The 23,892-nt window shown below is 40.2% G+C and overlaps 1 protein-coding gene across 1 annotated transcript; it reads left to right on the top strand.

Moving 5' to 3' along the window:
* The first annotated feature begins 21,576 nt into the window (after nt 1–21,576).
* On the top strand, nt 21,577–22,533 carry LOC138249395 (olfactory receptor 52E4-like). Its single transcript, XM_069203355.1, has one exon. It carries the CDS (start codon nt 21,577–21,579, stop codon nt 22,531–22,533), a length of 957 nt encoding a protein of 318 aa, XP_069059456.1.
* Nucleotides 22,534–23,892: the final 1,359 nt, after the last annotated feature.

Raw genomic sequence — 23,892 nt, 5'->3', positions numbered from 1 at the left:
TGGTACAAATTTGAACATGCAGGGAGTAAGTGTGCAGGGAAATAGTGTGTCGAATGTTGGTGCTCAGGGTATTACTTGAATGATGCAAATGTGAAAGTGTATCAAATAACTATCCCTTACCATTATTGCGGGTGTCTTGAGAACTGTAAGTGGATATGTAGACAGAATCCAGATCAAATTCAAAATTATTTCTTTCCCTAGATGCAGCACAATTCAAAACAGATGCAGCCAACTGGGATAGCTGGCACCACCAAACTGGTTCCTTTACAGAAAATGCTAAATCAGAAGCAATTCAATGTGAGCATGCCTATACTTCAGAAATGCATCAGGACATGCAAAACAAAATGGCTGTCTTTTAGCAAAGTCATTTTATAACTAATAATGATTTTCCAGTTTTCAGAGACTGCGATTAATTTGCATTGGCGATGCCTGAGGAGGGAGGAGAACTTCATTCATGGTGCAGTCCTGGAAGTAGACAAGAGAGACCCAAATGCAGAAGATGAGGTGAATGGACACACAATATAAATTTTGATCGGCACAGGTGCTCCCCACTGCATGGTCCATCCCATGGATATTCCAAGCTTACTACTCTCAGTAAGATAAGTCCACTTTGTTGATATCAGTTAACAAAAATATCCCTGATCAGGGCTCATCAAATGTTGCAGTAAAAACTATTTCACTGGAGAATTATGATGAATTTATAATATGTCTTACGCGTCCTGTAAATTTATTAGAGAGGGATTTGCTGTGCTAAATGAACTGCATGATTTATTGCACACTGGATGGTGCAGCAGTTCAAATGCAGGATGCAGCTTCTGAATTTTAAATACAATTTGAAAGGTCACTTTCTCTCATTCCTTACAGAAGATGATTTGCCTCCTGATTTGAGACAAACACTTAGAGATGAGATATGATATTTACAGGTAAAGAGATAGGATTAACTAGAAGCGCAGAGGCAATGAAAATTACAGTAAAACAGAATTCAATTTACCCTCAAACCTCTCTGTACCAACATACATGAGAAGCAGAGGAGGGCATGAACCCAACAACTGAGAAAAAGAATGAGCAAGACATCATAAAATGAGTGCTAGGTTATTCCTTGTAATTTTCCTGTGACTGGCATTAAAAAACAAGTGGACAATTCAGGGTGTCCCTTGACCTAAGAAAAATCATCAAAATTGTAGTGTCATGTTGTCCTGTGGTAGCAAATCCTGTGTAATTTTGTTTCAGATTCCTGTGGATGCAGAATGGGGCACAGTCTTTGACTTGTTCCAAGCTTTCTGCTTTATCCCCCCTCATAAGGATAGCTATTAGTTCTTCACATTCACATTCTCATATGGTGTCACATCCCTCAAGGGTATATGGAAAGTATTTCCATCTTTAGTCAGATTTGAAAGGAAATAAATGGAAAATCTTGATGGTCTAACCTAAAACAAAAAAAGATTCCTCATTTGATGCAAATGTACTCTTGAACCATCTCGCTGACAGTAGTCACGAGGTGTCTTACACAAAAATGCAGTACTGTTTGAAGGAAATCATCTATTTGGATCATGACATAACAAATGGGGTGAGAACTGTGTCTAAATAGTGTGTTTCTGCAATCCTGACAATGAATCCCCTACAACACACAAAGAGAAGTTAGAATATTGTCGTGAACTGTTGGCTGCTTTAAACAGCGTATTCCAAACCAAACTTTTTTGTCATTGCAAAACCTCTAATGATGCTTACTCACAACAATGGTTCTGATCCAGTACCATTCAACAAGTAAGCATGAGTGGCTTTTGTGATATCAGAAACAAACTATGTAGCGCACCCACTCTAGGAATGGCAAAGTACAAAAATGATTTTTACTTGTTCTGTTATGAGAAAAAAAGATGTACGTTGTCAGTTTTCACATAAAAACACAGTGACATCAAAAGGCCTATGGCTTACGTCTTTTCCACTTCAGATTCAATTGCTGTTGCACTTCCTGGGTGTGTGAAATTAGTGGCAACAGTCTGTCTAGTAATTCAGCAACGTGAAAGGATTGTGAGAGACTGTACACTTATTGCGTTAGTCCCTCCTCCTGTTGATACTTTGCCGTTTCATACACAATCTCAGCAGACAAACTGTAGTCAAACTAAATATGAGCAAATGATTTTGGCAGTTTAAACTATTTCCATAAGAAGGTGCATTCCTGGCTTTTGTCAGTTGCTGATAGTAAGAGTGATGATGAGGACACTGATCATGATTGTATTTTTGTGATAGAATGATGTACCAAGCCAAGAACAGCCCCTTTAGTTGTGACACTTAAACAGGCTGATCAGATTTGATTTGCAGGTGGCTCTTGTCTGAGAGACCATTTTAGAAATGTGAGCACATTGTGCACCACCAGCACCATATCAAATATTTATATTATGAAAGCATCTTACTAATGTAATATAACTTCAGAAGAAATAACAGAGATAATTGCTCCTACAATATCATGCTGCTTACCTGATGCATTGAGTGTCACAATTTGCACTGACAACCAGTATAGTTTTGGCATGGTCAATGATGCAGGGCAATGGTGGTCACAGAGAGATTTGTGACATCTTGAGGTACCCCTACTCATAATGGGACACACCTTTTAGAGTTGTTAAGATCATTGCAGTTACCAAAAGAGATTTCTGTAGTAAGGTCTGCTGCCCACAGATCATGAAGTGATTTGTTTTCACTCGGAAATTGCTGCACTGATAGGGAGGCAAAATATTGTGCTCTCCAAGCTGCCACAATGAATTCAAATGAATAAGAAATTAGTTTCTTGTTGACTACAGTTCAGACATTGACTAAGCTTAAGGAACTTCAGGATTGGGCAGAGAAGATGGGAAAAGGAAATGGGAAATAACAGGTTCTGCAAAAGATAATAATGTTGCATGTGCGACAGCTGTGAAATCGCATGAGTCAATGTTGTTCGCTTTGAGTGTGTAGATTCATGGACATCTTGGGGGAGAATCTATGGTTAGACCCTTTAATAAATACTAGTGCAAGACATACCTTAGATCTCTAACTGAGAATTTGTGCTAACGCTGTGTTATATGTAGCAGAATAAACCAGGAAAAGAGCCTTGGTGACTATGAGTCACATTGGTAAGTCCAAAGGACCCTATATCCGGATGCAATTACATGTCTTAGAGATGCCAGTTTATAATGGGCTTAGGAGCATTCTTGTGATTGTGTGTGTGTTCTTTATGTGGGTAGAAGCCTAACCAATACAGAGAGCTGACAGCATGAATGTAGCCAAACTATTGTTGATCGAAATGATCCGTATATGTAATTTTGCCCACTCCTTTGGAATCAGACAGAAGCACACTTCTAAAGTGAGTTGATTAATTTTTTATGCATAGCTTTGCAAATTGATCAATTGTAGTTGGCATGACCCTTGACATCATTGAAATGGCCAGATGCTCTTCTGCTTGTCTTTATGAGTATTAGGAACACACAAGATAAGAGGACAGGCTTTTCTCTTCATGAAGTTCTTATGGGGAGGTCAATGTGGATATCTTGCATTCCATCAGCTGCACACGTGTCTTTAAGTGATGACAGTGCACTGGATTACTGCAAATGTCTGCCTGATCCCCTGTCTCTTATCAGGTGAATCTTGCAATGCCTTCACCAAAGAAAGAACTGTGCCATACCTTCAGCCTGGGGACTGGGTATTGATGAAGAAGCAGGTTGTAGCACAGGCAGAAATGCCCCTCTCAGAACATACGTGTGATGAACACTGCTGTTAAATTTGGAAGATTGCTACAGTACATCCATGCATCTCACACAAAGAGAGTAAAGATAGCAGATGAAGAAGCAGTGACAACAACTACTGGTTTGTATTGTCAAGCTCAAATTCACTCTGTGGATCGGGGGCAGGGTAAAGAGCAAGATCAGAATCAAGAAAATTAGAAAGAAAATCAAACTGCAATCCAAGTAAGTCAGAATTGAAGACTGAAGCTTGGAATTCGAGTTTCTAGAACACCCAGGGGAAAACAGTTTGCTATGGAAGATGCAAATCAAACGTTTCCAAAGAGAATAAAAAAACAAGTGGTAATTGAAGATGAAGATACTGTGATATGTGAATCTGAAAATGATAATGTGCCTCAAGGAGATAAGTGGCCTAAGTCAGTGAAAGGTAGACAAATACTGTGCAAGACTGTCCAAAGACCCAGGACAATCTGAGAAGAGCCAACATAGAAAGAACAAGGTCTTGATCATGTTGAAAATGACCAGCCAGCAGTTAGGAAATTAACAAGAGTGAGTGTTCCCAACAGAAATTATACTGCTTCTGAAGGGTTTTATTTTACAAATGCAGATTCACAGATAACTACGTAGGAGTCTATAATCTATCAGGTTGCCAATTGACTTTAAAGGAAATCGCCAGCAACTATTGAGTTAAAAAATGAGAGAGAGATTGTTTTCTTTTTTTTATCAGATTTAATTATTGTGCAAAATACTTCATAGCCAGTGTCTGTTTTGTTTTGTATCTTTGGTCTGGAAGCAGTCTGCTTTAAAAAATACTAAAGTCTGCTTCTTGAAGTTTGAATTTTGTAACTTTTTAAGATTATGATTAGTGAAAGGAGGAGTAGAAGAAGTAGAATAAGTATGGTAGCTAGCAAGCAAAGATGTTGCTCAAAATGAAAATTATGTTTAGTTTTATTAGTATTAGTAATAATATTTGGATTAATGCTGTATTTCCTCTCACTCGGACATAATTCACCTACTAATAATAGAAATAGTGAAATAATAGTGAAGAATTACATATTAGCATACCAACACAAAGCTAATACATAATATTATGTTTTCAGTAAGCCTTAGGGCAAAGGCCCACCCTTATTTATTGTCGAAATATGCTACTATAATGAGAGTTAAAAACTGTTACATTTTTACATTGCTTACAACTTCATTGTCAAAGTGAGTAATGCATCTGTAACTGAGTGATGTGAAGCATGACTCTATAAAAGAGTATAAAAAAGAAAGATGAAAATTAGTAGACATTGAGAAGAAATAAGGGAGTTGTAGTTAGAGGAAGAGGCTGAAGAGTAATTCAGATATGCGGAAATGCATGCCAGAGTGTGAATGGGACAAGAGAGGAAAAGAGGAACGTGTGTGGTATGTGAGAAAATGTCAGCATTCTCACTTGAGTGATTTGGTGGTAATAGTGTATGAAATGTGAGTTATGTAGTGGATAATATGTTTGTGATTAGTGAAAAAACATTTCTGAGAGGAATTTCTAATGTTTGTGGTAAGACAGCCTATTTTAACCTTCAACTTACTTGGGTGGGAAGCTGCTACCCTGAATTAACGTTCTTGCATGTGTATTGTGAATTTGATTAATAAAAACATAGATATGTATTTTAAAGGATCAAAATGTAGCTTTGTACAAGTGTAGATGGATGTATCTGGGCCCATATTTATACTTTTTTAGCGCTGAATTTGCGTCATTTTGTTTCGCAAAAGTGGCGCAAACTTACAAAATACAATTGTATTTTGTAAGTTTGCGCCAGTTTTGCGTCAAAAAGTGGCGCAAATGTGACGTTAAAAAAGTATAAATGGGCCCTTGTGTTTTGATTCCTCCTATTTGTGTGGCTGTGAATGAACTGAAGGCTAGAAAGTTGCCTACTCTGGTGAATCACCTGGATTTTAACACTGCTGGTGAACTAACTCAAAGCATGTGTGTAATGGTTTTGCAGGACTGCCTTGCAATAGATATTCTTCTGTAAATGAGTGCAGAGTTGTGTCGAGGGTTTAGCAATGTTGCACCTTCATCCCTAACAATACCAAGCTTATTATAAACTTCACTAGTAATCTTACTGATATTTCACATGAGGCAAAGGGTCTTGAAGAACATGTATGGGTATGCTTTAGTCCCTGATTTATACTTTTTTGGGCAAAACTGCACCAATGCAGTTTTGCCCCAAAAAGTTCAGCACCGGGTTGCACCATTTCTGTGCACCAGCCGGGCACCATACTTATGGAATGGTGCAAGCCGGTGCAAAGGGTAGGCTAGTGTAAACAAATAATGGCGTTAGTCAGGTGGGGCTGGTGGTATGGAAGAAGGGGGTTTTGCACCAAAAAATGACGTTAGGCAGGTTAGAGTAAAAGAAAAATGACTCTAACCTGCCTAGAGTCATTTTCTGATACAAAACCATCCATACCACATGACTCCTGTCTTAGAAAAGACAGCAGTCATGCCCACCACCCCAATGGCCAGCACAGGGGACCAGGGTCCTCTGGGCATGGCCATCGCACCCTGTACCATGTATGGGGGCCCATTTCAGGGCCCCCTATGGCACTTTAAAAACTAAAATAAAATACTTACCTTTATTTACCTGGGATGGGGTTCACCCATCCTCCGCTGTCCCTCTGGTGTGGGTGGGGGTGTCCCTGGGCCTAGGGAGGGCACCTGTGGGCTTACTCCGTGGTGTTTCACAATGGAAATAGGCCCACAGATCCCCTAACGCCTGCCCTGACCCAGGCGTTAAACAATGGGGCAAAGCTAGCTTAGCATAATTTTTTTACCCCTCCTACCTCCCTTACACCATTTTCGCACTGGAGTATAAATATGCCGTTAAGGCCATAGAGTCATTTTTTGCACGGGAATGCCTACCTTGCATCTCATTAAGGTTTCCACATCCAAAAAATGACTTTAACTCTATAAATGTGGCGCTAGACGGGTCTAGTGCCAAAGTATAGATATGGAGTTAGTTTTGCACCGAATTAGAGTAAAAAACAAATAACGCTAATTCAGTGCAAGCAGAGTATAAATATGCCCCTTAGTGTGTAGTTCAGTAAGATTGGAACAGGTTTTACAAAGGTTGGCAAATGTTTTGATAGCATTGGTGTGAGTGAAAATACCAACCACAACAATTATGATATCTTTATGCATAATTGTTTTTGTTCTCTTGCTAAAGTCTCCTGACGTAATTTGTTCTATAAGTGGTTGAATTTGTGGTGTGTGGAAAAGGTATCAGCAATGTCTTCAATGAAAGGGAAAAGATGAGATGTTGAAATAGAGAAGGTGGAAAAGGTAGAGACTTGTGTTTATGATGAGACACAGGCTTTGGATAAAAAAGCTGAAGGCGGTGAAAACTATGTTATTAATATATGTCAATGGGATTTTTATGATTATTTAATCAATCAGTAGAGAAGGACTTAGAGAGAGGATTCCGATGTAAACTAACTCAAAGAATGTGTGCAATGGTTTTGCAGAACTGCCTTGCATTAGATATTCTTCTGTAAAATAGTGCAGAGTTGTGTCGAGGGTTTAGCAATGTTGCACCTTCCTCCCTGTCAATACCAAGCTTATTATAATCTACACTATTAATCTTACTGATATTTCACATGAAGCAAAGGGTCTTGAAGAACATGTATGAGTATGCTTTAGTCCCTGATTTATACTTTTTGGGGCAAAACTGCACTAACGCAGTTTTGCACCAAAAAGTTCAGCACCGGCTTGCACCATTTCTGTGCACCATTCCGGGCACCATATTTATGGAATGGTGCAAGCCGGTGCAAAGGATAGGCTAGTGTAAAAAAATAATGGCGTTAGTCCGGTGGGGCTGGCGGTATGAAAGAAGAGACTTTTGCACCAAAAAATGACATTAGCACACAAAGGGCCGATGGATGGAGTGCTGAAACTTTTCAACCACTCATCTCCAGTCATAGACCTGGATTTAATCCATTGTTCTTTTGCTCACCATACCACCCCAGTTTGGACCCAGCCATATGCAAATCAGTCTTGACCCTGTTCCCTATGGGAACAGTCCAGCCTGAACTGCCAGGCCAGAGCCTCTCTGGACTGGAAACAAGCATCCTGGGACCAGTTTCGGAGTATCACCCTTCATCAGCCAGGCTAGATTGAATCTAGTGACCCAGTGAGCAAGGGACTCATGCCTGGGCATACCCTTCTCACTTAGGGCAACTTTAGCAACACAAAAGGATGATGGACGGAGTGCTAAAACTTTTCAACCACTCACCCGAGTCACAGATCTGGTTTTAATCTATTGTTCGTTTTGCTCACCATGCCAAACCAGTTTGGACTCAGCCATATGCAAACCAGTCTTGACCCTGTTCCCCATGGGAACAGTCCAGCCCGAACTGCCAGGCCAGGTCCTCCCTGGACTGGAAACAAGCATCCTAGGACCGGTTTCAGAGTATCACCCTGCATCAGCCAGGCTAACTTGAATCCAGTGGCACAGTAAGCAAGGGACCCACGTCTGGGTATACCCTTGCGACGTAGGGCAACTGTAGCAACACAAAAGGATGATGGATGGAATGCTGAAACTTTTCAACCACTCACCCCTGGTCACAGATCTGGGTTTAGTCCATTGTTCTTTTGCTCATCATGCCACTCCAGTTTGGATCCAGCCATATGCAAATCAGGCTTGACCCTGTTCCCCATGGGAACAGTCCATCCTGAACTGCCAGGCCACGTCTTCCCTGGACTGGAAACAGGCATCCTGGGACTGGTCTCAGGAAATCACACTTCTTCAGCCAGGTTAGTTTGAATCCAGTGGCACAGTGAGCAAGGGACCCACGCCTGGGCATACCCTTCCCACTTACGACAACTTTAGTAACACAAAAGGATGATGGATGGAGTGCTGAAACTTTTTAACCACTCACCCCCAGTCACAGATATGGGTTTAATTCATCGTTCTTTTGCTCACCATGCCACCCCATTTTGGACCCAGCCATATGCAAATCAGTCTTGACCCTGTTTCCAATGGGAACAGTCCAGCCCGAACTGCCAGGCCAGGTCCTCCCTGGACTGGAAACAAGCATCCTGGGACCAGTTTCAGGGTATCACGCTTCATCAGTCAGGCTAACTTGAATCCAATGTCACAGTGAGCAAGGGACCCACGTCTAGGCATACCCTTCCCACTTAGGTCAACTTTAGCAACAAAAAAAGGATGATGGACGGAGTGCTGAAACTTATCAACCACTCACCCTCAGTCACAGACCTGGGTTTAATCCATCATTCTTTTCCTTATCATACCACCCCAGTTTGGACCCAGCCATATGCAAACCAGTCCCTGGGAACAGTTCAGCCCAGACTATCAGGCTATGTCCTTCCTGGGACAGAAACAAGCACCCTGGGACCAGTTTCAGGATATCACCCTTCATCAGCCAGGCTAGCATGAATCTAGTGGCACAGTGAGCAGGTGGCCCACGTCTGGGCATACCCTTTCCACTTAGGGCAACTTTAGCAACACAAAACCAAACTAGGCCCAAACTAGGACTAACCTTTATCCTGACTTTCAAAAGCAGGCAGGATGTGCATGTGCTTTCATTTCTCCTTACATCAAATGTAACATATGCGTACTTTGAAATGCTATGTTGTTGACCTGCTGTTTGCAAAGAACTCTGGAAGAAACCTATTGCTACAGTCAAGGATCCTCCGGCCAATTCCACTGTAGGCTTTTTCAAAATGTGAAGTAGTTATTGCTTGTGTGTAACTAGATTTATATAGTAATTTCCAAAGGCATTGGGTCAAAAGAGGGAGGTGGATGTTGTTAGATGTTGTATTACATTTTGTATTTTGATTTGTCAATTTGTGTGAGAATTCAGTCAGCGTATACTGACAGTGTGATTTACACTGTGTATTTTGTTATAAAACACAATGATTTTATTATTATTATTATTGTTATTATTATCATCATCATCATCATCATTATCATCATCATCATCAATAATAGTGTTATTATTATTATTTCTTTTACCGTGTGTGATTTGTTCAACTTGATAGTGCTTGCCCTCATCAGTCTGTCTCTTGTTTATAACTGAGAATATTTATACATTTAAATCTGGCTTCAGGCTCTTTGTTGCATCTTCTGAGCCTCATGGGAAATCCAGATATTGATTTATCATCCCTTTTTTACTGGATACAAATTCTGTATTTCTCTTTAAAGTTACTTAAAAAAACCTTCATGGTTCCTAACTTATTGATATGGAACTTTTAGAGTCTTTGGGCCCGATTCACAAAGGCAAAGTTAGACTTTTGGTCTAAAGTTAGACCAAAATCCTAAGTTTACCTTTGTGAATCAGGTCGCTAGGACTTATTTAATACAGTTTATTTCTTGATGATCATTACCTCATCTATTATTGAGGATAACAGCTTTCATGATCCTACAAAGGTGAGTTATCTAATATCTATCAGACTTAAAAAGACAGTCCCTGATTTATACGCAGGTTTGCATCAAAATGTTTACCACCGGCTGGCGCCATTCCTGGATGCCAGCCGGGAGTCACATTTAAGTAATGATGCTAGCCGGGGGTAAGGCCCGGTTAGCATCAAAATAAATGATGCTAAGTAGGTGGGGGAGGTGTAGGGGAAACATGAGGTCGTGCATCAAAGAATGGCACTAGTCAGGTTAGAGTCAGAAAAATGACTAACCTGACTAGCGTCATTTTTTTATGCACAACCCCCATGGACATGACTCCTATCTTAGTAAAGACAGCAGTCATGCCCCCCCCCCCCCAATGGCCATGCCCAGGGGACTTATGTCCCCTGGGCATGGCCATTGGGCACAGTGCCATGTAGGGGGGCCTAGGCATGGCCATTGGGCACAGTGCCATGTAGGGGGGCCCATGTTAGGCCCCCCTATAGCACATTTAAAAAAAAAAGAAAACTTACCTGGACTTACCTGGGATGGGTCCCCCCATCCTTAGGTGTCCTCCGGGTGTGGGTAGAGGTGGGTGAGGGTGTCCCTGGGGGCAGGGAAGGGCACCTGTGGGCTACCTTCATGGTCTCAGACCATGAAAATGAGCCTACAAACCCACTAACACCTGCCCTGACCCAGGCGTTAAATAATGGCGCTAAGCAAGCGCCATTATTTAAGGCCCTCCTCCTCCTATGCATGATTTTTGACGGGAGGCTATCTAAGGCGCCTATCTTGCATCTCATTGACGCAAGGTAGGTTTTCACGCTAAAAACAAATTACGTTAACTACAATATTTTGACGCTAGACGGGTCTAGCGTCAAAATATAAATATGGAGTTAAGTGTGAGCTGGATTTGCGTTAAAAAAAAATGCAAATTCGGCGCAAACAGAGAATAAATATGCCCCATAGTGTGGGCAGTTGCAGGGAAAGCATCTTGCATGCAGGGAATGGAGAGGTGCTGGATGAGGGACCTACATTTTGTTACTAGGCAGACAGGGGGTGGCTGGTATAAGTATGTAGCAGAGAGAAGGATAGATGTTGGGAGGCAAAAAAGAAGAGAGGAATAAAAATAAGACAGTGAGGGTTCCTCAAGACTTATGGTGGAGAAACCAAGAGGCTGACAGTAGATGTGGATAGACAGAAAATGAGGAGCAGGTGAGAAGATGTGAGGGTGATAAAGTAGTGAGTCATTCACTATTGGTGGGTCAGGAGAAAGCTAAGGAGATGGGGCCTTGTCAGAGGGGGACTAATTGAACAAGGTAGTGGATGACCAAGAGAGAGGGAAATCACCGGGGGAGAGGAATGCAATGGACAGCAAAGAATAGAATGGAGGAAAGGAAAGAAGTCAAAAGCTTGTGCTGGTACAAAGGGAAATGAAAAGAGGTTCAATATGATCACATGTACATAACGCATAATCAAGCAAGCTAATGGTTGGAAACAGTTTTACACAGTTTTTATGTGTAGCAGGATCCAAAGGGTTTACAGAGAACTTAAATATAGATTTTCTCCTTTTACTTTTTCTTACATAATTCTTTTAATTTTTTATTTACTGTGTTTCACCAAGTTGGAGCAGATCACTCCAAATGTGATGTAAGGCTTTATGGTTATCACCAACAGAACTAAACGGTAGTCTAAAAGATCACAAAACAGTTTGGCAACATATATCCCACTCAGAAATTCCTGATAGCAAAAGATGCTGAGAAAATTCAGAATTTGGTAGATCTTTCAGTAAGATTCACTCATTAAAGATCAATGCTCAGATACCCTCGGCCAGCTCCAGTATCCCTAACCCTCAATTGTCTCAGTGGTAAAAATTCAGGATGTGACAGTCATTACCATGGAGGGATTTATGAGGCATATTATTCCCATCTGTACTACAGTTGGGAAAGACAACATCAGCAGTGAGGAGATGGTTGCTGGCTTTGTCACATGTGCATAACCTGCAGGATTAGACTATGCATCTCACGCCATATTGTGTGTTACATGTTTGCTTGTAAGTTATGATGGCTGCCTAACAATCAAAACACAGGAAACACCTGTAATATGGATTACAAACATATACACACATAGGGCCTTTCCTTAGGGACGACTAAAAATGTGTGCTTGCACTTCAAGCAATGAAACTGTATATTATTTAACATTTCCACATCAATAGGATCCCTGCATCATAAGAAACTGGAGTATTTATAATGGGAATAAAAATAGAGGAACTCCGTCAATTATTCAGTAACCTGATGCCCAGAAAGCAAAAAACAGGTGTCAATGTGGAATCCTTGGCATAGCCGTAACAGCTGTGATCAGAAGTGACATGCCTACCTCAAAGAAAAGGATGTAAATTATTTTAAAGCACTAAAGTAGAATTAAAGTCACAAATGCAAACAATAAATTCACATGTCAATTTAATAAAAAACAAGAAAAGGCAATGATTGAAATAAAAATAGGCTAAACCCTCCTGTAGGGAATAACTTAGGCCAAACCAGGTAGCAGTAATGATTTACTAAAAGTATCTAAAGACATGAAAAATTATTCCTAGTAAACTACAATGCATTGCAGAGACTAGGAGAGTGTGGGCAGAGCTAGGTTTCTTTCATCTGTGTACTCCAAATCCTCCTAAACTTTCAGGAGCTCTTCAGGGGGCTCAGAACAATGTTAAGGATCTCAACCAAAGGCAATCACTACCAGTGCAGGATGCTACATATCTTCTTCCTGACCGCTTTTAAAGCTCACCGACCGCTAGGATAGCAGCATATAAAAAGGCTCTTTTCCAAAATGTAATGTATTTCCTATTAAGAAACACCTCCAGAATTTAGGTACAAAGAAAAACAGCAAGCAGAGTGTCATTAATGGCTGTCATTCAAGGTTAATCCAACTGAGCTCTATACAAGGGGCTCTAACTACAGACTCTGCAAGAGGGAAGAGCAAGGTGGTTCTAGTTTACAGTGTTGAAATGGCTCAGTCAGAGAAGAAACAATTTTCAGAAAATCAACCATCAATAATTTAAGTTCATTTAAATTGTTAGAAGTATTTTAATGATGTATTTATATGCCTATTTTGTAATTTGGTGTAGTGAAAACCAAACCCACCAATCTAACAGGGTGCTTGGCAGTAATCAATATATATACAAAACAATGAAAAGGCAAAGCAATGACACAGGCAAAGCCAGACAACATCACTTTGTACAAAATCCCTTCTGTTAAGAGGACCAGGGTGTAAGGAGTTCCAGGCTCTAGTTCCACCCCCAGAAAAAAAGATTGATTTAGAGTTTTTGGTCTCTACTGAATGCTGGTATTTCCAGCAACAGAGAGTTTACATTGATTTTGAACCATTTGATATGAAAGGTTTTCCAGCTACAGAGCTTTGGGATTCTCTACGTAACATTTCATGGACGATGCAAACTAGTTAGAAACCACTTCTCATTTTGATTGGAAGCCTTTTAGAACAGTATTGGAATAATGTGGTTGGATCTTTTGGCGCCAGATATCAATGACATATGCCCTCGAGAGCTGCATTTTAAGGGATCTAGGTAGGATCTGGGATACCAATAACAATGAAGAAGCTGTCGTCCAATTTAGAAAGGGTTAGGACTTGTACCCCTGATTTGAAGTGGCCTATGGGGATGAGTGGTGATTTGTAATGTGTATTTTTGAAAAATGCATTAACATAAGCTTTCCTATTTTTGTAAATATGAACCATAAATGGTTATCACTATCCAAAATAAAGAGTGGAACCCATCAAATCTTAAATATGCTGGCAAAACAAGTATAATTTCTGAATTGCCCAAAATGGCATTTTACACAAATACTTGTTTGTGGTGAAGAAGGCATATTTCCACAAAACAATGTCTTGCTGGGAGACATTTTATACTAAAACAGGTCTCCTGGCAGCATCTCAATTGGCTTTTTATGCATGGCATATGGTCACGAGATTGCCTTAAATCACATTTTGCTCTAAAGGTGTAATTTCATGAGGTTGTTGTAGTAACAATTATTCAAGTTCACATACCCTTGTTAAGAAGCATTCATCTATTTAACATAAAAAAAGCTGCAATTGTAATGTTGTTTGGGGTGTTGGGTTTTGTAGGGGTTTTGGTTGGGGTGTGTAATGTTTATGTTTCAGGTTGGTGGTTTTGACAGGGGGTGTAGGTGGGCAGTATTTTAAAATATACATGCTCTAAAGTTAATTTGTATTTTGCTCTCTTTTTACTTTTGTACCAATCAATGTTTACTGTACAGAATTATTCATAATCAATGCATAAAAACAAAACATTAGTAGAGAATTTAAAAGTAGAGGATGAGATTGTCATAAAATTACATAAAGATAAACACAACTAAACACAGTAGAATGTAATGTGTGACCACTCCAGCTGTTAAAGGAGGAGCCTTGCTAGAGGAAGCATTGTAGGTTAAATGCCTGGATAACCACAACAGTGTCTTAATTTGTTTCTCTGTACTTTATATTTTTATTTGTGGGTATTTTTCATTTATGTTAATAAATGTCATTTTTAGTTGATGTTTATTAGTTTGGAGAATGAATCATAAGTATGTTCACTGACAAAACACTACTTATGACATTGCTGTTTGTTTTAGTTTGGAGTACTTCATTTGCCCTCTCAAAATTCAACCCTTTCCCCAATTTTACTTAGTTTTAAGTAGGACTAATAAATCAGACTCAACAAAATTCAACATTTTCCCCTAAGCTGCCTAGTTTGGAGTTAGAATAGTAAATCTGCTCCCTCCCACAGTCCTGTACTTTCCCCAATGTTGAATATTTTGGGGTTGTAGTTGTAAATATGACTGTCCCCTTCAAACCCTCAGGAATCCAACATTTCATCCAATGTTACTTAATTCGGAGTGGGGATAGTAAATCTTCATTTGGAGTACAAATAGCAATTTGACCCCTCCAATTTGTCCTCCCACCATAGGCCAACACTTTCCCCAATGCTGCTTAATTTGGAGTAGGAATAGTAAATCTGACCCCTTCTGAGTTCTACACTTGCTGGCATATTTAAGGCCCCAGTTGCATTGTGCAACACAGGTCTTAAGGCAGTTTTAAGGTGGCCTTGCATGGCTCCATAAATCTGGAGTAACGCAACGCATAACAAATTGCTGCATTGCACTACCTTGCCCCCGGAGGCATTTCATGGGCACAGTGTGGGTAGTCCCATTGAAACTCCATGGATTTTGATGCATTCCCAGATTCACCGGAACTGGTAAACCTGGGAATAGTTCAAAATGCTACCCATTCCCAGGGGAGGTGCAACGAGTAGAAATATTGTTATTTCTCCTGGTTACTTCCTCTTTCTATGTGTGCTGCTTTCTGCAGCACACATAGCTAGCAGTACACACACATAGAGAAATCTGCCTCAGTGGATTGTTTTTGTGCAGGAAGGTACTCCTTCCAGCACAAAAGTCCTGCATTTAACGTAGGCACTCTAGCACCATGGTGCAAGGGTGCATATGTTGGCTCTAAACTTCCAAAAGGGTGCCAGCACAGGGGAAAAGGCCCTTTCTCTGTCATGCAGCACAACAACATGACTTCCTCCACTGCGCGGCATGACTTGGTTATAAAAATGGCTTTTAATTTGCCATAGGTGGTAGTAAATTGGACTCCCCCCACACACAAACACAACTGTCCATCACTTTCCCTAAATTTAACTTCTTTAGAATGGTTTAGCAGTTTCCTAATTTTGCTTAGATTGGAGTCTGAATAGAATAAATCCAGATTCCCGCCCAAATCCAAGACTTTTTCCAATGCTGATTAGTTTGGAGAAGGTATAGTAAATCTGACCTCCCAGTCCCGCAGAGTTCAACATTTTTCCCAGTTACTTAATTTGGGTTGGGAATAGTAATTATGTCCACAAAATAAATGTTAATGTATTGAAAATGAAAAAAGTATTAAAACTATATTTTACAGTTATACATTTGATTAAACTCAGAAGAAAAATATCTCATAATTTGAAAAATGTGAAAATGAGTTTCTTTGCGAAGATATGTATTGTTATTTTTTGCTTTTGGATGTATAGATGTTTCCAAATATCAATTCATCTATGTCATATAAACTAAATGTTTTTAATATGAGTTATTATTTTGAATATTTGTAATTTAAGACTAATTATGAAATAAATCAGCGTGTCAATGTTTCTTTACATTCTATTTTGTCTTTATCATGTTTGTTAATTATAATGTTACTTTTTTAACTCAATAATACTGTGACCTATATTTTTGAATTACCTAGTATTTTCAACTTTTGTAAATGATTTAATAGAAATTATAAAGTTTACAATATCTTGACTTTGATATTTTAGTAGGCTGTTTTTGTTGTTGTTCATATTCAGGACTACTACCATTAAGAAGAAATTCAATTACACTACCTCAACATTGAAGGAACTCCAGTGGCTCCTTCTTCAGGTCTATATTTTCTTAAAGTCAATATACAGTCTTCAATAACAGAATCCCTGCAAACATGGCCAGACAACTAGATATCTTTTCTAGGAGAGCTATAGAAACAACAAAGCCTTTACCAGGCTAGAAAAGAAAAACGTCTCGAAGGAAAGGTCTAGAAGGTAAGCCTTCTTATTTGTTACAGCAGGATCTCAAACAAAATCTTCATTACATCATAAATGTTCCATCCATCCAGCAATTCAAAAAGGAACATGAAGACAAATCTTTTCATGGGACACACCCATGTTAAGTGCCCCCTCTATATCTCTCTGTAAGCTTCTTACAAACATGTTCTCATTGTTGCTTGTAGTACTCAATTGGTCAATAATTCCATTTGTAGTTTGTAAGTTTACATATATATTCATCATGTTATTGAGGCACAATGCTGTGGTTTTCAACCTGAAAACACTCTGTGCAGTGTGTTGCTGCCTGTACCCATCTGAGCCACAGCTGCACTTAGTACCAGAACCTCTGACTTCAAGACATTCTGCATCACTCACCCACCCTTGTCATGAACGCCAGACTCCAATCATAGTTGCAAGCTTCAATCATCCTTTTACTTAGTTTTTCCTTGGTGTCCCCCTGTCTACACATCTATAAAGCCGACCTTCCCACTACTTGCTTCTTCACTCCAACTGTACCTAGAACTAAAAAAAAAAATCAGTAATGCTGCCTTACTGCTAAACATATGCTCTCTTCCCTATCACAAAATCAATATAATTTAGTTAATAATTTGCATCCAGGTGGACTTGATGTTTCTTATGGGCACAAGGAACAAGAATCTTTCTGTCTAGCTATTGATACTATCATCCAGCCCCATTTCAAAATCATTCTACATGACAGAACTAACATATGAGGCAGCAGACTTGCCATTATACATTGCAATGCAGTTGCTTTTTAGCATTCAAAATCACACAGCATGTTTTTTGCTGATATTCTCTTATTCAGACTAAATACTGTGGCACATCCTCCTTCTCAGGTATACTCAACTATCACCTTTTAAGGTCTATCCATAATTTTGGTTAATCTCTTGCCAAGTTCATATCCCTTCTCTCAGTTCTACCTACTATTTTAAATACCTCTAGAACTACTTCCCACCTTAAGTCATTCTTTTATTTTGGTTTCAGACTATAGCTTCTGGTGTCTTCTTCCTGGCTGTATTCTGGATGCTGTATTTACTTTTGCCAACCGTGTCTATTTACTCTCCTATTCCTGTGGTCGAACTGATCACATTGGCATTCCATTAAGCTTTTGTTTACTTATTTTGCTTGTTGTGTCCTTGCTATGTCTCGTCCATTCCTCATCCGATTCTAGTGGAATGTTTTTCCTTTCAAATTTTTGTAACACTTTATCAGTCCTTTTAGACAACAGGTACTCTAATAAGATATTGTATCTCACTTGCATGGGCTTCCACTCCATCATTGTCTAAAAACCTACCAAGTTAATCTTTTTCAGCTATACAGGTTTATAGAGATTGATTAAATCTGTTAAGTCTCAGTGCAGCCTCCAAAACAGAGTCTCACTCCTCATGTATTACCTTCATTGACTGGTGAGGCATCCACCATCAATCTCTAACCAGGCTAACTATCATTCTTATCAGAGAGGTCCAAAGAGGTCCATCTAATTTGACTCTGGTGTTATTCTGAACCTATTTTATATGGAATATGTCAAGGCTCCTTTCCCAACCCTATTCTATTTTCTTATTGCTTGCCTCTTTCATTAATTACTTCAGTTACCTATTTATACCTAGTGTTGATGTCACTATTGTTTCATTTTAGCAGTTGGGGCACAAATGAAAGTTAGTTCTCTTAAAGAAGAACTGAGGTCCTTATCCATGGTATATTACCATCAGTATAATTCTCTTTTTGAAGGTCACTAGAATTGAACCAGTAGTTTGTGAGAAATGCCAGCTTTATTTATATCCTGGACGCATTTTTTGTCAGCAAATTAATATAGTCACTTTCTCATCTTGTCTGGCTCATCAGGTGCTAATATCTAGCTGCAGTAAGACACTACTGCAGGAAATCATTGTATCTTGTCTATGGCAACTCTCAATATCCACAGCTACCAGCATATCTTATCCACCATGTTCAAATTATGCAGAACACAGCTTCCTAGCAGGACATAAGCACTGCTTGCTGCCCAAGCACCAGTCTCCTCCACTCTGACCACATTTGTTTGCTCCCTATGGTAAAGTGTTTTACCTTTAGGGCCCTGTGGGTGTACCACTGTACTCTTCACAAAAAAAGATCTTTACATGTTCACCAACACATTAGTCTTTAAATCCTTCTAGAACCTTATACTCTATCTCAACAACTCTTTTATCTGTATCCACCATCAAGAAGATCCACAGTGGTTGCCACTCTTTTTTATTTCTGCTATAAAGCGGAACTCTTTCTTTTCAAAATGACACTGTCAATAACTCCTTCTCCTTTTCCTCGAAGAACTGATAGCAAGGCCATTCCCACTTGCTGGCTACTTCTAAATCATCCTTCTCTCCTAGTGCCAAGCACCTTAGAAGAGTAACAGTGTGCTCAACATTTGAATTTCATTCATTAATTTCTGAGTGGCAGGCACATCCTAGATCTTTCCAAAAGGGGCTAATAAATTGCACAAGCACCACAGTGACAATGGAGCTCCTTAGATCCATACTGTTATATCAAGTATGGATCATCAAGTATATCAAGTATGGATATTGTTACATCACGTTCCAGCAATTCACTGCTGGGACACAACACTACCCCCAAAATGTCTATCCCAATGGCATCCAGCAACTGAGAACCTGCATAGAGATAATCCAGTCTTGGATGTGCAGTAACTACCTAAATCTCAACCCAAAGAAGGTTGAGTTTCTCTGGTTTGCCAGTCTCTACAAGCACCCACTGGCAAACAAGAGAACCAACATGGCATCACCTTCCAGCTGCCAAGAAATGCTAAATGACTTGAAATCAACCTCATATCCTTCCCATATAGCTTATCTTCAGAAACCAGCTATTACTCCTGAAGACAATGAAACAAATTGTCCCAAACCTCAAGTGCAATATTTGGTCCTCTTCCACATGGTTGGAAGCAAAAACATCTCAATAGCCTCCAAATACCATGCTCACAACCTTTCTATGTATCTTCCACACTGCGGTGCAGGTCATCAGGAATGTTCTACTGTATTTCTTCAATATTTAAGAATTATATTAGCTTCATTTCCTGGCCTATACTATCTTGAAAACCAGCTTCATTACCTATAATCCTATTATAACCGACAACCTAACGTGACCAAGAAACAAAACACAACATGTGGGCAAGCTTAAATCAAGATGTGTAATATCACCAGACTGGAGACATAGAGGTAGAAGAAGGGAAAAAGTAAAGGAAGACTTCTTTATTGATGCACCCAGGTTCTTGAGCAACATCCCCACTAATATCAGATTTTCTCCAAAACTCAGTAAGGAAGTTGATGCTACATCTCATTATGGAACACTACCTCTAAAAGAATAGGGCTCTCCTAGTCACTGTATAACTGTAAACAATTTAAATGGTAAACTTGGGCTACCAGTTTGGGCTACCAGCTGTTGCTCAGTGCTCTGTTGCTTCCCATCCAGGTCCCCACTAAACCAGTAGCGTTGCATAAATATATAGATGCAATAAATATGAAAAGGGACCTTGCTTGGAAGACTCAGACATAAAACAAGATAGCATAAAGAAGTGAAGCCTGGGGGCATGAACAAACGTTTACATTCCTCAAGAAAATTGCCTTGTTAATCTAAATAAGAAGAATGAACTCTAGAGAGAATGTTTGGGCAGAAAAAAATCAAAGATATGGTATGGATTACAAAAGAGAGAGCAGATTGAAAAATAGTTTCTTAGGCCCCAGACTTGTAAAAAGTAGATGGAAATGAAGGTTACAATTAATGCTAGATGAACCATGCTTTACAAGCAGTCTAAAATGCTACATTTCACAAGCCTGGTGATTTGAAATTGTATGCTAAAAGGTCGATCCACTTGTTTTGCTGAAGACATAGGTTCATTTTGGAACTGAACCCATCAGTGGACTTTATTCTTCCATAGGCATAGCCTGGTGGGGGACGTTCCTCCAATAGATTCCACTCAGATTTAACCCTTCTTCCATTCCTGAACAAATTCAAAGATTTAGGCCCTCATTACAACTTTGTTGGTCCTAGGACCGCCAGACTCGCGGTGGCGGTCGGACTGCCACCAATGCAAAGTTTCGGCCTCCACATTATGACAGTGGTGGTTTGTCCACAGTCCAACCACCAGCACTGCCACTTTTCAGCTGCCCGATGGCCTGGCAGTGCTGGCGGTGCTGGGGGTGCTAGTGGTGCTGGCGTCCAATTCTGCTAAGGCAGCGCTGCATGCAGCGCTGCCCTAGGGAATATACAGCCCTCTCTCCTCCAGCAATTACATGGCGGTTACATCTGCATGTAAAGGCTGGCAGAGACGAAGAGCCAAGGGCCCTGAGGGGCCCTTGCACTGCCCATGCACTTGGCATGGCCAGTGCAGGGGCCGGTCTGGCCAGAACCGTCAAGCAAATCACTGTCTGCTTTGCTGGTGCACCGAACGCACAACAGTATTGCCACCAGCCGTATTATGAGCCGGCATCAATGTTGTTGTGTGTTTCCCACTGGGCTAGCGGGCAGAAACATTGTTTCCGCCCGCTGACCCAGTGGGAAACTCATAATGGGGCTAGCAGGAAAGGAGACCGCACTTGTGGTCTCCTGAACACAGGAGTTTGGCATGCACCTGGCAAACTCATAATGAGGTCCTTATTAGTGTTACCAAGAGACTTTAAATTATACTCCATGTATTCATCAGGCGTCTCATTAAATTGATTGGCACCTATGTGGAGTTCCTTATGTAAGATATTTGACTTGTTAAAAAAATACCATCCCATGTACTCATGTGAGAATTGCATTTTCTTTACTTCCAGGCATAAACAATATTTCATAGTTCAAGATGCTCGCCAATGACACTGGGTTCACACCATCGTTCTTTATCTTGATCGGCATCCCTAGCCTGGAGGAGTACCACATGGCGTTTGCGGCTCCATTGACAGTCATCTATCTTATCACGATTCTGGGAAACTTCACTCTTCTGTTAGCCGTAAAGTCAACGATGAGCCTTCAAAAACCCATGTACCTATTAATTGCCTTGCTCTCCTGCTCTGATATAATTTTATCATCCTCCATCCTTCCTAAAATGATGGGAAACTTCTGGTTCAATGATAGAGAAATTAGTTTCAGTGTCTGCTTCTTTCAGTTGTTCTTTGTGCATGCTTTTGCAGGAGTGGAGTCTGGAATCCTTACAGCAATGGCAATTGACCGCTATGTTGCTGTGTGCAACCCTCTGAGATACTCCACCATCATAACAAATTCACTTGTCGCAAAAGCAGGCATAGCTTTAGTGGCAAGGTCAATGGTTATTGTTGTCCCACTGACAACCCTTGCAGCAAGACTGCCATTTTGTAGCAGATACATACCACATTCATTTTGTGAACACATAGCTGTAGTGAAGCTTTCATGCGTTGACATCACTTTCAATAGTACGTATGGTGCAGCTATTACCCTCGCTGTTGGAGCAATAGATCTTCCCACTATAGCAGTATCTTACATTCTGATACTGAGGGCCATACTGCGACTTCCACGCAAAGACAGATTCAAGGCCTTCAGCACCTGTGTTGCCCATGTCTGTGTGATGTCCCTCTTCTACATACCTATTCTGTTCTCCCTTAGCCTGCACAGATCCCATACTAGTATTCCACTTTATATTCACATTCTTGTGGTAACTGCATACCTGCTCCTCCCACCTGTAGCAAATCCTTTAATTTATGGGTTGAAGACAGCAGAGATCCGGATAGGTGTGCTTCAAATGATCCACAAGAGAAAGGCCAGAATCTTGCTTTGCAGTTTCTGAAAAGTGTGACCAGCTGTCCGGAAGAAGGAAACAATATGGTTACCAGCGTATGGATTTCCGGTTTGTCTGTGACTATACTTTATGGTCACTTGTTGTTACCTATTCTCTTGATAAAAAATTGTTAATCATGAACTTTGTAGCTTCATAACATTGGACGCATCAGTGCATGTGCATGTTAAATATGTAGGATATCATGTTTTTAAAACAAATAGGTTTATTAAGCCACATAGTTTGTCAATATAAAATAAAATGTTGCAAAGAGTTTGCACACTTTTTCAACACAAAAACAGCATAAACTAATGTGGTCATTACAATGAAATTGAAAGTGCAGCAGGTAAAGCAGTTAAAAACAATCAGCAGTAGATAAAACAATACAACAGAGAAAAACCGGAAAGTAAACACTAAGATTATTTGGTAAAAAAAGAATGCATAGTGAGACAAAAGAAAATTAAAAGTGATAACATCTAGCAGTAGGTAAAATATTAAAACACATCAAAATCATAAATTACCTCATTACAAGTGCCCTGTTAAATTGTTATCCACACACAAAACCTATAGCTGACTCAAGATGTCATCTTAAAGTGTAGGCTCCACCTGCTCAAATTCAATAGGTGCTCCCCTGGCTACTGTAAGCAACCAAACCTTTGTGAATTCAGTGTAAAGCAAAAGCAGCCATTGAAGATATTGCTGGGAGCCCCGATCCCAGCAGATCATCATGATCTAGGGAGATTATACCAGCAGGACCTGTGCAGCCTAGCAGAGCTCGTGGACGCATTGTAGTAGGGTGTTGTTTCTACCAGGATCCCACTGCATATGCACCAGTTCTGACCTTAACATGCCACTACCCATCGGGAGAGACCCTCCCCTGTGGCCTGATTGAACTGCCAAGCCTATACCACAGCCACGACTTATGAGGGGCCCTGAGTGGTGGGCAGGCCAGCTGATGACATTCATCCCTGCTTTTCATCTTAATAAGGCCAACGCGTATCTCCACTGTGCTGGTTCCCTGGTTGCTCTCTACCCAGATTTTATTTCCATGGTTCAGGAGGCTACAACATCATTTGAAGAAGTAAGAAAATAACTATATGCAAGGGCCGTCAGGTACTCCATGCTGTTCTTGGCCTGCCTGAGAGTGGAAAACCTTAAGAAAAGTCATTTATTACACAACCGGACTGCTGTGGAGTTCATCAACCTACACCTTAAACACAAGGATACCACTCAATAGTCCACCAGTAGATAAGAGATTGCCCACATTTGTGACTTGAATCCTAGTGACAATGTTTGGATGCATTACCGCCATGTTTGCTTACTGTACAGTCCCTTGTTACAGACTCTTTGTATGCTGCAATCACAGCTTTT

Source organism: Pleurodeles waltl, chromosome 8 (assembly GCF_031143425.1).
Source record: "Pleurodeles waltl isolate 20211129_DDA chromosome 8, aPleWal1.hap1.20221129, whole genome shotgun sequence".
NCBI classification, from domain to species: Eukaryota; Metazoa; Chordata; class Amphibia; order Caudata; family Salamandridae; genus Pleurodeles; species Pleurodeles waltl.
This window is presented reverse-complemented; position numbering and strand designations above follow the sequence as displayed.

Bases quoted from the DNA above. Each gene is read 5' to 3' on its own strand.
- LOC138249395 (XM_069203355.1), top strand. From the start codon at position 21,577: ATGCTCGCCAATGACACTGGGTTCACACCATCGTTCTTTATCTTGATC.